We start from the raw sequence: 15,024 nt of genomic DNA on the forward strand, positions 1-15,024 counted from the left end.
CTTCACCAATCCGAGAAAGTGGGTGCAAGTCGACGACAAGAAGCGAAGATGGAGGCATTCTGGACAGCTCTTGAGGAGTGTAATTTGGGGGACTTGGGGTACTCGGGTCCCAAATTCACGTGGTCTAATAAACGCCAAGATGACACCTATTCCCAAGAACGGCTCGATCGGGCTGTTGGGAATAGGGGGTGGTGTGATATGTACAAATCGGCTAGGGTTCTTGTCATGGCAGCAAGAGCGTCAGACCACAATCCAATTTTTGTTTCTTTTTCTAACAAACAACCATGGTGTACAAAGGGTAGAAGAGGCTTCAAATTTGAGGCAAGTTGGATCCCTGACGAGGAATGTGGGGCTATCATCAATGAATCTTGGGAGGGGGGCGAAACGGATGGGGAGGCAATGAAGAAAGTCCGAAGAGGATTGGAACGATGTAAGTCCCGATTAAAATGGTGGAGCCGGAAAAAATTTGGGAAGAACGAAAATTTGATTAAAGAAAAGACCGAAGTGCTAGCCAATCTACAAACCTTGGAAGGTCCCGAACACCATGAGGCCATTAAAAGGCTGCCAGCGGAAATAGAAACCTTGCTGGAATTTGAAGACATGAGATGGAAACAACGCGCAAAGCAAAATTGGTATCGGGAGGGGGATAGAAACACACCATTCTTTCATGCTTGGGGAAGTCACAGGCGTAGGATTAATACTATCAAGAAAGTTGTGGATGTCAAGGGGCGTGAATGGTTAAGGTGGAGGAGATTAGCAATGCTTTTGTGGCCTACTATGAGAAATTATTCACCTCTGAAGGGACAGACGGAAAAGAGGCGTTTCTAGCAGGTTTTCAAGCCTCGGTCACAAATAGCATGAATCGGCGGTTGTTGAGCAATTTTGAGGCGGTCGAGGTGGATCAAGCATTGGCACAAATGCACCCACTTAAATCGCCAGGCCCGGACGGTTTCTCTGCTTGTTTTTATCAGTACTCATGGAGTACGGTATGCAATGATGTATGTTAAGCTGTCCTTCATTTTTTAAATAATGGCTTATTTGATGCAGCTATAAATGTCACTCACATAGCTCTCATTCCAATGGTTAAACACCCTACCCGAATTACGGATTTTCGACTCATCAATCTTTATAATGTCATTTACAAATTAATCTAAAAGGTTTTGGCCAATAGATTGAAGAGGGTGCTGGGGGATATTATATCCCCAAATCAAAGTGCATTCTCCTTGGGCGGCTTATTACGGATAATGTCCTTATTGCTTTTGAGGCCCTACACACCATGGACACACGGATGGGAGGACGAGAGGGGTTTATGGCCTTAAAACTCGATATGAGTAAGGCCTATGACCGGGTCTAATTGAAAAATGTTTAGAGTACTATAATTTTTACGGTAAAATTATTTACGAACCTCATAATTAGCAAAATGTACTTATACTTATAAAAACAAAATTAATAGAAAATGATCAACCAAATTTTTTGTTTAATTATTTTACCAATTATAAACTATGAGTTTATAAATAACTCAAAAAAAAAAAAAAGACAGTAATACGTTTCCTTTTTTTTTTTTTTTTTTTTTTTCTAATTGAATAAGGAAAGGGCTACAGGGAAATTTTTTTTCACTTTTGATCCAAACGGAAGAAGAAGTGAGAGATCCTGAAAACGAAAAAAGAGTGGGCTCCCCAACAATAAACCAAAAATAAATCTGTATACTATATTATATATGGTTGAATTTATATATCCTTAGTTAATACCACTTATGAGTATTTTTTTTTTTGACATGTCCACATAAGAGGGGAGAGGGAGATTCGAACTAGTGACCTTCACTTCATTAAGCGTGGTCCCTGCTGATTGAGCTACCTCTTGAGGACCAATTATGAGTAGTTAAATGCTGCCTCTTTTTTCCTTTTTGTTTCTTATTTTTATTTTTATTTTTGGATTTCTTGGTCTGACCATGTTATAATCAAGATTTATGTCCCACTAGCAATTTGGAAATTATTAGAATGATAATTATAATTTTTTTTTTTTTTTTCATTGATGGTGATGGAAATCCATTCGTTGTCAAAGTTTCCTCTAATAGTAAATTCCTTTTTGTAATACCACTTACGAGTTTTATCGAAATCTAATTAAGGAGTTTTCTTTCTCTTGTAGATTGAACACTTTTCTCCATTTTCCCTAGTTAGTTTATCATTTTTTTTTTTCCCCTACTTAGATGTACAGTTTTTGCTACTCTTTTATGCTTTAGATTTCTTTTCATTTGCTCCAATGTTTTGGAACCTATTTTTATGTTTGATGATTTTACTCAAATAAATCATACTAGATAGATTTTCGGCACTTGTTAAAAAAAAGAAAAAAAAAATTGATTTTTACTGTCACATTAATTTAATTATATAACAATTGTATTGCAGTGCACTAAATTGCATTACTCACCCTATTGTTTTGTGTGATAGTAGATGCCTTCTTTTTTTGTTGGTGTCATTTTCTAGTTGCAATAATTGAGGTAAATTTAGTTTTTCTAAACCACTCCCTTTTTTCAATTTGGGCTTCAGGGTCTCTAATTGATAATAATTATGGTTAGTTATGATTGTAGTAATCTCAGACAATGTGTTTTCATTTCCACATATTTTCACTCTGTTTTGGTTAATGGGTGATACCAATAGTCAATTACTAGTTAATTGGTCTGAAGGTATTCCCAATAACCCTTTTAAGATGGATCGAATTAATTGGTTCAATTTTTGGAACGTTACACCAACAAAGTTCCTTAATCGACTGTTGCTTGGGCTCTTCTTGTATCAATTGGGTAAGATGAGGGTTTATGAGTTCGATTTGGAGCATTGGTACTTGCTTCAGCCACCTTGTTTACCAATTTAGTTGTTATGCGGTTTTCCTCACCAAGGCTTTCTTCCTAAACCCCTACAATTGAAAAAGCAGCTGTGACTGTTTTCGAGTGTAGGTCCTTGACTTCTCGTCAGATTTCTGACCAAAGTCCTTCAATGAAAGTTTTCACAAACTAATTTTCGAACCACCCTTAAGTTTGGTTGTAGAGGCGCGACCAAATTGGATGAGTTATTCCACAAATTCATCCCATGTTGGCTTTCAACAGCAAGCTACCAACCAATTAAACCAACGTATAGCATATCCTTTTAGACTAATTGATGCTATCTCCACTTTTGATTATTAAGCCTATAGTAATATTTGAAGAATTGCTCCGCTCTGAATACCCATCTTGAGGGATCTCCATCATCCTAGAGTGGGAACTCCAATTTCATATGTGGAGCTTCATATTATTGTTCCATTTGAAATTGAATTTTCGGTGACTCTCGATTTTTGTTTGATCTAACGTATTGCCCATCTTCTATTATTTCCCCTAATTGTTCAGTGAATTTCGAATCAATTCTTGATTTCAACACGCCATGTTTAGTGGTACATTGCTACTAGATGCCATGACGTATATAAACCACACTATATGGGTGGATACTGGATAATACCAATTTTCTGCATTCGCATCTGCATCCGTATTCTGCAGATGTTGAATTTTAGTAACTGCCCACCTGTAAAGGGTTTACGGAATCTACCCATAACTGCACACAAGCATATAGTTTTTTATGTACTAGTTGCCATATCTGCTTTGCATTTTGAGCTTTTTTGTTTGTATGCATTTTTTTATTATTATTTATTATTTATTTATTTTTTTAACTATAAACTTAATTTACATGGGCATGTTGTTTTTTTTTTTAAAGCTTTTTATAAGTATTTTTTAAATGGGTGTAATCCAAATTTTAAACTAAATAAACTTGTACATTGTAATATGAAAATACAAATTGAATTGTAGATACTGGGCAATACAAAATATTTATAAACTGAATTTTAATCTCGAAACAACACTTTACAATACAAAATTATATATATAGGTAGGTGGCGTTCCGCCTACCCATACTTTGCTATCAACTATTCTATGTGCAAATAGCGGATATTGTTCTGCCTACCCCTATTCTGCTATCCGCCCACGTATCACGTATGTGCGAAAAATTAATATGGTTTTCCTGTCTGATATTAGAAATTGAAAATCTGTTTGTAACCTAAGTGGATGGACATATAGCAATTGCGGATCAGTTTTTAACCGCCCACCTGAACACATGTGAAATGAATAATAATTTTAGGGGAAAGTCCACATAACCCCCTCAAACTACAACTCAATTGACAATATCCTCCTAAACTTTCAATTGTGACAATGTCCTCCTAAACTACAAAAAATTGTCAATATTTCTCCCAATGACGAAATTACCCTTTAAAAAAAAAAACTAAAACTTACAGAAAAAACCTAAAACTAACAAAAAAGAAAGAGAAAAAAAAACCAAACGATGGCCATTTTTTTTAAAAAATCAATTTTATAAGAAAAAAATTTAAAATTTAAAATTTTCGATTTTTTTTTTAATTTAAATAAAAATTTTCGTTTAATAAAATGAAATTTTTTGTTTTTTAAAAACTAAATAAAAAAAATAGTTTTTTTTTTTAAATAAAAATTTCCGTTTTAAAAAAAAATTAAAAAATTTTGTTTAAAAAAAAATTGTGTTTTTTTTAAATATTATCTTTAAATTAAAATTTTTCATTTTTTTAAAAAATCAATTTTTTTTTTTTTTTAAATTTATAAGGGTATTTTTGTCGTATTGAGAAATCTATATGGACATTTTTGTCTTATTGCTAGTCTTGAGAGGAATATTGACAATATTTTGGTAGTTTGAGAGGGACATTGTCACAATTGAAAGTTTGGGAGGAACATTATCAATTGAGTAGTAGTTTGAGGGGGGTATGTGGACTTTACTCATAATTTTTAATTTTAATTTTTTTTTGCCCTTACACAGAGTAAGCTATACCAGAGCTACACTAAAACTGGAATAAGGGTGACAATAACCTTGTAACCAAACTTTGTAGATTTTAAAACCAAAGGGAATAAGAGAGTACCCGAGCTGGGATAAGAACTCAACGCAGGATTCACAAATCGCACCAAACACTGGAATAAAGAACTCCCACCAAACGCTGCAACCAAACAGCCTTGTTCTTCCACCAAATAATTATAATAACCCAACGCAGGATTCTCAAATCGCAAAACAGAATTGCAGCGCCAAAGGCTGCTTCGCACGGCTGCACAACGCCGCCTCAAGCCTTCGCCATTACCGGAGAGAACGTCAGCCACCGAATTCCGTTCCGGCACTCAGCCCAGCCACACTTCTCCGACGTTGCTGCACCGCTCAACCCACCGCTCAGCACTCAAAGCAGCTCGGGTCCTCCGTCAGCCACCGCGCCAGCCCACGGAGGATCGTACAGCACCTCCTCACAGCGTTACCACGAGCGCCCACTTCGTTTTCGATCACCATTTAGCACAGGTAACCCACTCGCACGACGGCTCACCGCCCGAATAGAAAACACCTAAAGATTTTTCGTTCTTTGATTATTACTTAATTCATTCTCATTGCACTTTGTTCCCGTTTTGATTGGGACTGAGGAAGTGAATCCTTCAAAGCGTATGGCTTAATTTTGTTTTCTCAAACAAAAAGAAAAAGAAATATTTAGAATTCAACCTTTTCTTCTTTTTTTAAAAAATTGTGATTTTACTTTCTCCATGTTTGGTTGGCTGGAAAAAGGGCAATAGAAAAGAAATGTGAGAGCTTATGTTTTTTTTCTTTAGAAAATGGAAAGATAAACTCAAGTAAATCTTGTCCAGTTGGTTGGCTTGGTTAATTTAAATCACTTCATTTAATTCTTAAGAACAACGAAGCTGGAAATTTAATATTTTCTGTTCTCTGTTGTTTTTACTCTATCCCTTCCCCGATTTTCTCAGTGACCAATGGTTACTTTTCGTTGTTTTGTTGGTTGATTCCACCCCACCACCACCAACAAACCCCTAAGTGATACTTATGTATCCAACTTCACATTATGGTTGTAATTGCAGGGGCTCTTAATACAAGATGGGCTATGAGTCAGGTAGCCCTTCCCAAGATGGAAGGGATGAAGGTTAGTTGTTTGCTTAAGTCACCGATACAGTATAGTTTTATTATGCAGATAAATTGGTTTGTTTGTTGTTACTTCTTTATATGATGACAAAAAGCCATACGATACTATAATTTGTGTGAATTATAAGGCTAAATATCTTTTTATTTTTATTTTTATTTTTATAAGTAATTCAATTTCATTAAAAGCCCTAGTACTGAAGAAGTATTTAAGAGAAATCCCCTACCATAGAGGAAAGTAGAACAAAAGTCCAAGAACTCAGAAAAGCCAGAAATGGGCAAACTATTGTACATTTTGCTCTCTCCAAATACACCACATTACACACAAAGGAGCCAACCTCCAAACTTTCAGAGCATATCGATTTCCCATTTGTTCTCTCCAACATCTCTCTCACGTTTCTAGGCATAACCCCAACAACACCAAACAAATGGAAAAGCAAACTCCATAATTCTCTTGAAATTGCACAATGAAAGAGACGATCAATAGATTCCCCACTGTTCTTGCACATAAAATACCAATCCACCACAATGACGCCTCTTCTTCAAATTATCCAAAGTTAATATTTTTCCTGAAGTCGTTGTCCACCTAAAGAACGCCACTCTTGAATGATCCTTAACTTTACAAATACTCTTCGAAGGAAAAAGGGGAACTTACATGTATAGATAACATATGATAAAGACTTCACAACGGCTTGCTGGTGGTTTTTGGAGATATGGCCGTAGAGCCTTGCAATAAGGGGAAAGGGATCATGGAGATCATCAATGATGGCATGGCCAATGGTGGTGCTCTGTCAACCTCGCCGGAGGATACTCAGCTGCAACATCAACCCAAATGAAAGAAATAAAAAATGAATCGGTGAAACCATTGGTGGTTAGGTACTGGGGATTCTTTTCATGTCCCGGTCATCGAGGGATCCTATTGAATCCTCTGTCATTGCTAGAGTTGAGACTCCCGTCAATGGTAGTTTTTTGGATTTGGGTGGTTGTGTTTTTGACAAGGATCCACCTCACCTTGGCAATGAGATGAGGCAATCATTTAAGTCACAGTCCATGGTGGGTGAAGCTACCTGCTTGAGTGATGTAGATTCTTCTCTACTGGATGTGCCTTTTGTGTGTGGTACAAATAATATTGGTGTGGCAGTTTTGGATTTGGCTCTTTTTACCAGGGATGAGCCTCTTGTGTGTGAACCTCTCAGCTGCTGTTCTCCTTTCTCTTCTATTTGAGTTTTGCAGAAGGTAAACATTCGACATTTAGTTGAGCCTTCATGTGATGGGTTTGAAGGACAATTTATGGCGTTGCTCACAGCGATTGAAGAGAGTCATAACCAGGAGGAATGGAATTCCAATTCCAAATTAGTCGTAAGAAGTCTTAGAGAGTTGAAAAGATTATCTTGCTTTATCAATTATGACTAGGGGTGGATGGAACAACCACCCATAGCAGAGTTAAGGGGAAGGGCTCCGCAGTTCATTTATGAAGCCTGAAATTTTATCATGGAATGTAAGTGGCTTGAATGATGGGGAGAAGCGTCGTAGAATCAGAAATATCTTTAGAAATATCTTCTTTCCTCAACCTTTCATTTTTCAGTTAAAGATCTTCCTTATGCAATTATATCCAAGCTCATGAATGCCATCCATCATCTCCTTTCGCTGCCCTACATTACCAAAAATCTCCTCTTTCCATTTTTTCAAATCCGATTTCAATGATTTCAATTTATATGCCAACACATAACTAGGAGAATTCTGAAAAATATAGGAACACCCACCATAATTTGACCTGCTCCACAAAACCTTATGACTTCAACCACATATTCTCTAACTTAAAATACCCACTATCCCTGCTCACCACATCACATTCCAACATCAAAGGAAAGTGATCCAACATAATTCTAGGAAGACGTCGCTGAGATACATCTGAAAAATGTTCTTCCGAATTCAGAGATAGAAGGATCCTATCAATTCTAGACCATCTTGAGAATCATGATTATTAGACCAAGTAAAATTCACCCTACCAGCGGAATGTCCCAGAGGACCTGAACAAAAATGCATCCCAGAAAATGCAACATCGCTTGTGAGTGTCAGGGATCCCCTGATCTTTCACAAGGGTACTAGACTACATTAAAATCACCCTCAATAGACCACGATACCTCCCACCAACTCATCCCAAAGATATTTTCTTTCCACATCATCATTAGGGCCATACACACTTGCAACACCCATTCAAAATTCTCTAAAAAACTTCTAAAAGAAAACACTACCATAAAGCTTCCCACACGCTCCTCAACCTTCTCCACCTCATGCCTATCCCACATTAACAAAATACATCCTGGTGCCCGTCTTGAACCCAAATATGACTAATCTGCATGTTGTTATTGCCATAAACCGCGTATCACCTCTTTAGAAATATACTCCATTTGTGTCTCTTGTAAACAAACCATATTTGCCTTCCAATCTTTGAGAAGGCCTCTAATCCTCAATCTTTTCTCATTTCCATTCCGGCCTTTCACATTCCATGATACTATCTTAGGTATCGTAAAGAACAATTGACACCTCTTCTCTTCCCTTTCACTCTATTTGAGTGACCTCCCTTAATATCATAATTCACTTAATGCACCAAAAAAAGTGTCTAGGAAGAAGCATGCATATGTGCATTAGTGCAATGCTAACTATATCTCCTTTTTTAAGCACTAAACATCTAATTTCTACACTAGTTATTCTTCCTTACTTTTCCCTTTTGCATAAGTTTCATTATGTTCCTTCTTGTTGTCAAGAGGTGCAGGAATTTTTGTCTTGGCATTTAGAATCTGCCTAGCGTATACAATATTTATAGATATTCATGCACTTGTAATTTTTATTAGTTTTGTTTTGTGTTCACTTGTCATGTAATATACAATTTGTAATTGAGTAATGCTATACACACACTCTTATTTCCTCACACCCATTGGTGGTTTTTAAAGTCTACTTCTACTTATATAAAAAAAAAAATTGGTCTACTTTTGTTAATAAATGTTTTGAATGTTTGATTTGCCAGATGATGAAGAAGAATACGAGGAGGGTGGCGGAGGTAATCGATTTTTGGGATTTATGTTTGGAAACGTTGATAACTCCGGTGATCTTGATGTTGATTACCTTGATGAGGTAACCTTTTTCTTCCCAGGACGTAATCTATCATTTGTAGTAATACAAACAAACAAACAAACAACATGTGTACGCCCATATAGATGTACTTTTGCAAATGCACGAAACCATTCGTATATACATATGATGTAGAACAGATTTTGGAACCTATCTATAATCAGTTATGTTATGAGCTTTAGGGTTTGACACTTTTGGTTTTGGGGCTTAGGATTGTGGACCAAGGGGCTAGGATTTGTAGGTTGGTTAAATGTTAGGGGTTAGGGTTTCTAGGTTGGTTACATCTTAGAAAATATAGGAAGAAGAAGCACTCATATCTTCTGTAACTTAAGCACTCAATAGTCCATTGTCAATGTGTGATCTCTTTTAAGTACAGTGAAGTAAATTTATATAGAATCTTTACTTTTCTCACCTTTTGACTAGATCTTTAAAACCATATAAGACTCCGCTCAATTTAATGTCTCATTGGGTCTCAAAAAATAAACCATGAAGTTCTTAAAATTGGAAAGTAGCATGCGTCGCAGCAATAAACCCCATGCTTCATCTCTCCAGCAACTTATGTAGTATACATGTGCTACTTATCAAAAAATGTAATATACATGTGCTATACATTATGTAGTACATGTAAAATTTGTTACCACATATTCATGCATTTGTGTTACCTGTACATATCAGTTCTATGGTCTGTTTTGTCCTATCATATGGACCTTTTGAATAACCTAGCATTATGTGTTTGGGAGGAGGGTGTGACGTACCTCCTATTGCATTTTCTGCTGGCTTGGGATCTCTGATATGATAGTTGTCTTTGGATTTACCAGCATGGTGCATGGATGTATGAGGTACTGCATGGTGGTATGGTTTATTTGGCTTAAAAGTTACAGTTCCCTGAAAAGAACACCTCTTCCCTTCTGATTGAAGAAGTTCTTGAGAACACTAAAAGGGTGTCTGATGTTGTAATGGCCAAGAGGGGTATGTTGAGGGGCAACTAGTTCTCTTAGTTAAAGTGTTGAGGATGCTTATGGTGTAACACAACCTGTTTAGTGTCTGAGGCTGCATAGTTACTTGCGATGATAATAGTTAATCAGGGCTCTTTTCAATGAGAAATATAAGATTTGATAATGTCTCTGTAATTTATACACATTCTTTAGGCTTGTCCCCAACAAGACAGCGTAACACATTTCTCAAACTGCAGTTATTAACTTCAGTTTTTTCAGCTTCCTTCAAGAAACAAGTAACTGAGACAAAATTGCTTCCTTTTCCCTTTCAGCTTAGGGAAACCGTTTTCCTTCATTGGTGCTAGCTTTATCTTCATATTATCCTTCCATAAAGTATAAGTACTCTTTCTACTGTCAGGAATTGCACCACAATCATACTGCCTTGGTTTCCTAAGAGGATGTGACAAGCATCCATTCCAAATATATCACACCAGACCTCATCAAAATATATTTTCCAATTGAAAATGAAACCAGACAGCGAGTATCAACAGTTACCTCATTTCCTTTCTTGAACCAAGAAAGCTTATAAGGCTTTGGGTGCTTCTCTTGTTTCAGCTGCAGTTTCTGAACAGCTTTAGTACAAAGAATATTCTCACAGCTATCACCATCTATAATTAATTTGCACATTTCCCCACCAATGGTGCATGTGGTATGGAAAATGTTTCTTTGTAGCTAATCCTCCTCAACTTCTTGCTTCCGCGTTAGTAGGCTCTTATGAATAACCAATGCTTCTCCTGTATCTCCAAAAACAAGATCCTCATCAATTCCATCATATTGACTTCTTCATCAAAAACAGGTTCTCCAATATCTTTAAGAAGCTCTCCTTCAGTCATAAGTTGTTTTCCACTGTCCAAATGGCTACTAGAGGCTCGGTTACAGTCTGAAGATTTATGATTTGGATCTCCACACTTGAAGCAACGAAATCTAGAACGATTGCTCTGGTTTTGTTTGACTGAACCTGAAGCATTGACACTCTACCTGATGTTGTAGTTGAACCACAGGCGCCCCCACATCCTGAATTATGTTGGTCAATAACTTTCCCATGCATTTGAACACCCTGTGCTGCCTTGTGGGTCATAGGACCAATTCCTCATCTGCTGTTAAAAGAAATTTCCAGCCCCCTAGCTGGTTCTGTTTTGTTGTTTTTCTATGATCAAAGCACGCCTGATAGGCTTCTGATACATACCAAAAAAGCATGTAGATTGAGAGCATCTTGTAGGCTTTCCCTTATGCCCCCAACAAACCTTGCAACTTGTTCTTCATGCTTCGATAATTCATTTCTAGCCATGAGTTGATAGAATTATTTGATATATTCATCAACAGATCTGTTACCTTGTTGTAAATTATGAAAATGGTAATAAAGTGTGCAGACATAATTAAATGGTAGAAATTTCTTCCTCAGTTTCTTCTTCATTTTCGCCCAACTTGTAATTTTTCCCTTTTCTAATCTTTCTCCACCATGCAGAAACTCTTCCAGTTAATCTAATAGCAACCAATTTGACCTTTTTCTCATTTGGAATATTCTTGAAGTTTTTTCAACGATATTCAACTAATCAATGAATTCCTCAGCCTGTAAACTGCCGTTGAGTTCTGGTATTTCAAGTTTTATATTCATCTCCCATCTTCTGTCATCCCAAACTGGTGGCTGCCTATGCGGAGCGTGACCATAGAATGGGTTCTCACTGTCATTATGTAACCCTTCATCTTCTTCCATGGATCTGTAAGCTTCTAGTTTTGCTGCCTGCTGAGTAAGAAACTCAATCTGTCTCTTCCATTGCTCAACATCAGAGGTATCGGAATTGGGATCATCCGGCTGTCCTACAGGCTGTCTACCATGTCCTCAACCAGCCCTAACCTTAGAAAACACACCATTATCAATCCCACTAGCTCTGCTATCAAATGATGCAGTCCACAGTACACTTGTAGTGAATTATCTGATCAAATATTTCTTATGTAGCGAGTGTAGTGACTCAATTCTTGAAGACTCCTAGAGTCCCACTTTGAGATGTTACCCATATTGTTCGTTATTTTAAGCGAGCTCTTGGACTAGGTATACTACGTAAGCGAAATGGACATCTTAGAGTAGAAGTTTTCACTGATGCAAATTGGGTAAGTTTTCCCTCATATAGAAGATCTACCACATGCTTTTGTATATTATTAGGGGGTAATTAGTCACATGAGAAAGCAAGAAGCAGATTGTGATGGCACATTGTAACACTATCTTGCACTCTAGAAGAGAAAAAAACCTTTTGCTGCACTTGATTGAAACACGGGGGTTGAAGGTGGACCTGATTCAGAGGACTCTTACTATAGATTAACTTTTGTTCCAGCTGGCTTTTTGCCTGAAACGAGCAACTAACTTGTCCATCTTTTATCTCTTCTCTTTTTTTGATAGGTAATCATGCACATTTTATAAAAAAGTGTAAGGCACCCATAAGTACACCGGAAGTATATACAAGGACACTAAGCAAAAGATTTTTTTTTTTTTTGATAAGTAATGTATTATAAATCAAAAAAAAGCGCAAAGCGCCTCTAAGTACACAATAAATGTACAAAGGAACCCAACCAAACACCCTAACAAACCAAAAACCCAGAAAAACCCCATCAAACCAAACACCCCACCAACAAGGTATACAAGAGACCCAACCAAAACCCAATAAAAGCCCTAGTGCATCTCAGGTGGAACCCTAGTGCACCTCAGGGGGAAATGAAAAAGCATTTTTCGACCCCAAGAATCCCCGCCGACGCCGGCCCTTCACCGGAGAGATGGAGCAATCCAGATTATTGAGCTCCCTCAACCCTTTAACCTTAGAATCAGAAGCTTCAGCCTTAGGAGCAGAAACTTCAACCTCAGCAAGCAGGGCCTTGTTCTTATGCAGCTGTTTTGCGACCTTTTCCTTCACCCTCCGAGTATAAAACAGTTGGGACGTGGATATAGAGGAGTAAATGGGAGTACCACTCTCTGTCATGCGAGGAAACGGACGGCTAAGACTCCTCCCCATCTCCGCCGCCCCATCGAGAACGGAAGTAGTCGAGAGAGAAGTGCAGCACTGTGACGAGAGCAAGGAGGTAGCAGCAGGGGAATGAAGACCCAGCTCAGCCACCCCAAAGGAAGGCGAGACAGTAGAACCTACTTGGACCTCCACCGGCACAGAGGGAACCGGAACAGGGTCCTTTCCCTTAGAGGACAGAGAAGAGTCCTTCAACACCACCGGAGAGGGAGAGACAGCTCTCGGACCAAAAAACCCACGACGAAACAAACCTTTCGCCGGAGAAGAAGGACGAACAACCAGAACCTCCCCCCCCGAAAAAGGAACCTCCCTATCCTTGCAAAGAGGGCTCGCCGGAGAGTCCACCTCCCAAGGAACAGAGAAGGCCTCCTTGAGAATAGAAAGACGAGCCGAATCAGAAAGAGAACCCTCCCAGTCCCTGCGCACCGTGCTCGCTGGTAAATCCTCCGCAGAAAGGAAAGAAACAGCCCCCTGAGAGGACCCGTTATCGGCAGACCCATCAATCTCGCAAAAAACTCGCACCGGAGAGAGAGAGACCTCGGCCGGGGAAGACCCATCGCCGGAATCCAAACCGGTAACCTGCAAACTCAAAGAAGACCTAGCCAACGGCTCCAACAACTCGTCAGAGACCAGAGGAATCCCCGGAGAAGGCACCAAGAGCGACGCACACGCAGAAACAGACTCCCGAGGTAAAGAAAACGAGACTAAGCCCAGCTCCGAACCCGGATCCGAGTTTTGGTTTGGATCCGAGTAATCCGGATCCAAATATTGAACCGTATCCAAATTTTGACCCAATCCCACTTCAGAGACCGACCCGGAAACACAACCCAAAGCAGAGTTTGATAGGCCCAAAAAACAAGCCCGTTTACTCCTGCGAATGGGCTTTGAGACAACCCCAGCACGGACCCGGTCCAACTTACGTTGGATTTGCCCTAGAAGCCTCAACAACCCACTAATGCCGATCTTGCCCTTCTTCTTCTTCCTCAAACTCACTGACCCAGCCGCCTCCGCCAGAGGAGAAGGCAAGCTCTCCAACGCAGAGCAATCCACGGCAGAACGCAACCCCATACCGTCATACTCCGAATCCCAACAAAACGACCCCGGAAGCAAATCGAGAGACCTCGGGTACTCAACTGCTCTCGCCTCGACGCTCGGAGAAGATCGAAGAACATCCACGAAAGACCTCCCGGAGTCGACCCCCAAAGAAGGAACATCCATGAGAAACCCCGCCGAAGATGGAACCCCAAACTCCGCCGTACCATCCAACTTGATCTGGGCCGCCAACAGTTGCCGAAGCTCTCCCGCAAAACGCCGCCAGCCCCTCCCAAAGCGTCCCTCCGGAAGCCAGATGACTCCCTTACGACCACCCTCAGCCAACACCGATACCTCCAAGAACCTACCGGCCTTATTACCTCCCCCGTGGACCATCGTGGCCTTATCACCCTCACGGTAAGATTTGGCAATTTCTTCCTTCACCTGAACCTGAATCGCCGCTTCCACCGTTTCCACCAACCACGACGAACACCGAATGCTTGCAAAAATATACCCCACGAATCCTTTTCTCCTTTCCTCCAGACGAAGGTTAGGACACCCAACCTTTGCCGAGAGGCAGAAGGTCTTAGCTTCAAAAGAGAAGCTGCGTTCCATAACTAGTGCGACGAACCCTAACGCGCAGCACCAGCCGCGCCACCGTTCGCAGAAATTCAACTTTCAAAAATTCAAATTTTGAAAATCATCCGAGTCTAGAGAGAGAGAGAGAGAGAGACATTCTGACCGAGTAAGCAAAAGATCAAAAGCAAGAAAGACAAAAGAAGACCCAAAACCCACAAAGCAACCCCAAACTGACACGGAACTCAAAACCCAACAACCCAAAAACCCAAAGAA

The 15,024-nt window shown here is 39.3% G+C and overlaps 2 protein-coding genes across 3 annotated transcripts in view; both read left to right on the forward strand.

Moving 5' to 3' along the window:
• The first annotated feature begins 48 nt into the window (after nucleotides 1–48).
• Nucleotides 49–828, forward strand: LOC132178000 (uncharacterized). The gene has a single exon (XM_059590471.1). It carries the CDS (start codon nucleotides 49–51, stop codon nucleotides 826–828), a length of 780 nt encoding a protein of 259 aa, XP_059446454.1.
• A 4,257-nt stretch (nucleotides 829–5,085) lies between these two features.
• The window catches only part of LOC132177140 (transcription initiation factor TFIID subunit 1), a 58,217-nt gene continuing 48,278 nt past the window's right edge, over nucleotides 5,086–15,024 (forward strand). For both annotated transcript variants that reach the window (XM_059589369.1, XM_059589370.1), the window contains exons 1-3: nucleotides 5,086–5,378; nucleotides 5,945–6,006; nucleotides 9,031–9,137. In XM_059589369.1, the coding sequence (XP_059445352.1) occupies nucleotides 5,961–6,006; nucleotides 9,031–9,137 (153 nt within the window). In that variant the 5' untranslated portion in view covers nucleotides 5,086–5,378; nucleotides 5,945–5,960. The remainder of the gene's footprint in view (nucleotides 5,379–5,944; nucleotides 6,007–9,030; nucleotides 9,138–15,024) is intronic.

Source organism: Corylus avellana, chromosome ca4 (genome assembly GCF_901000735.1).
Source record: "Corylus avellana chromosome ca4, CavTom2PMs-1.0".
Taxonomy (NCBI): domain Eukaryota; kingdom Viridiplantae; phylum Streptophyta; class Magnoliopsida; order Fagales; family Betulaceae; genus Corylus; species Corylus avellana.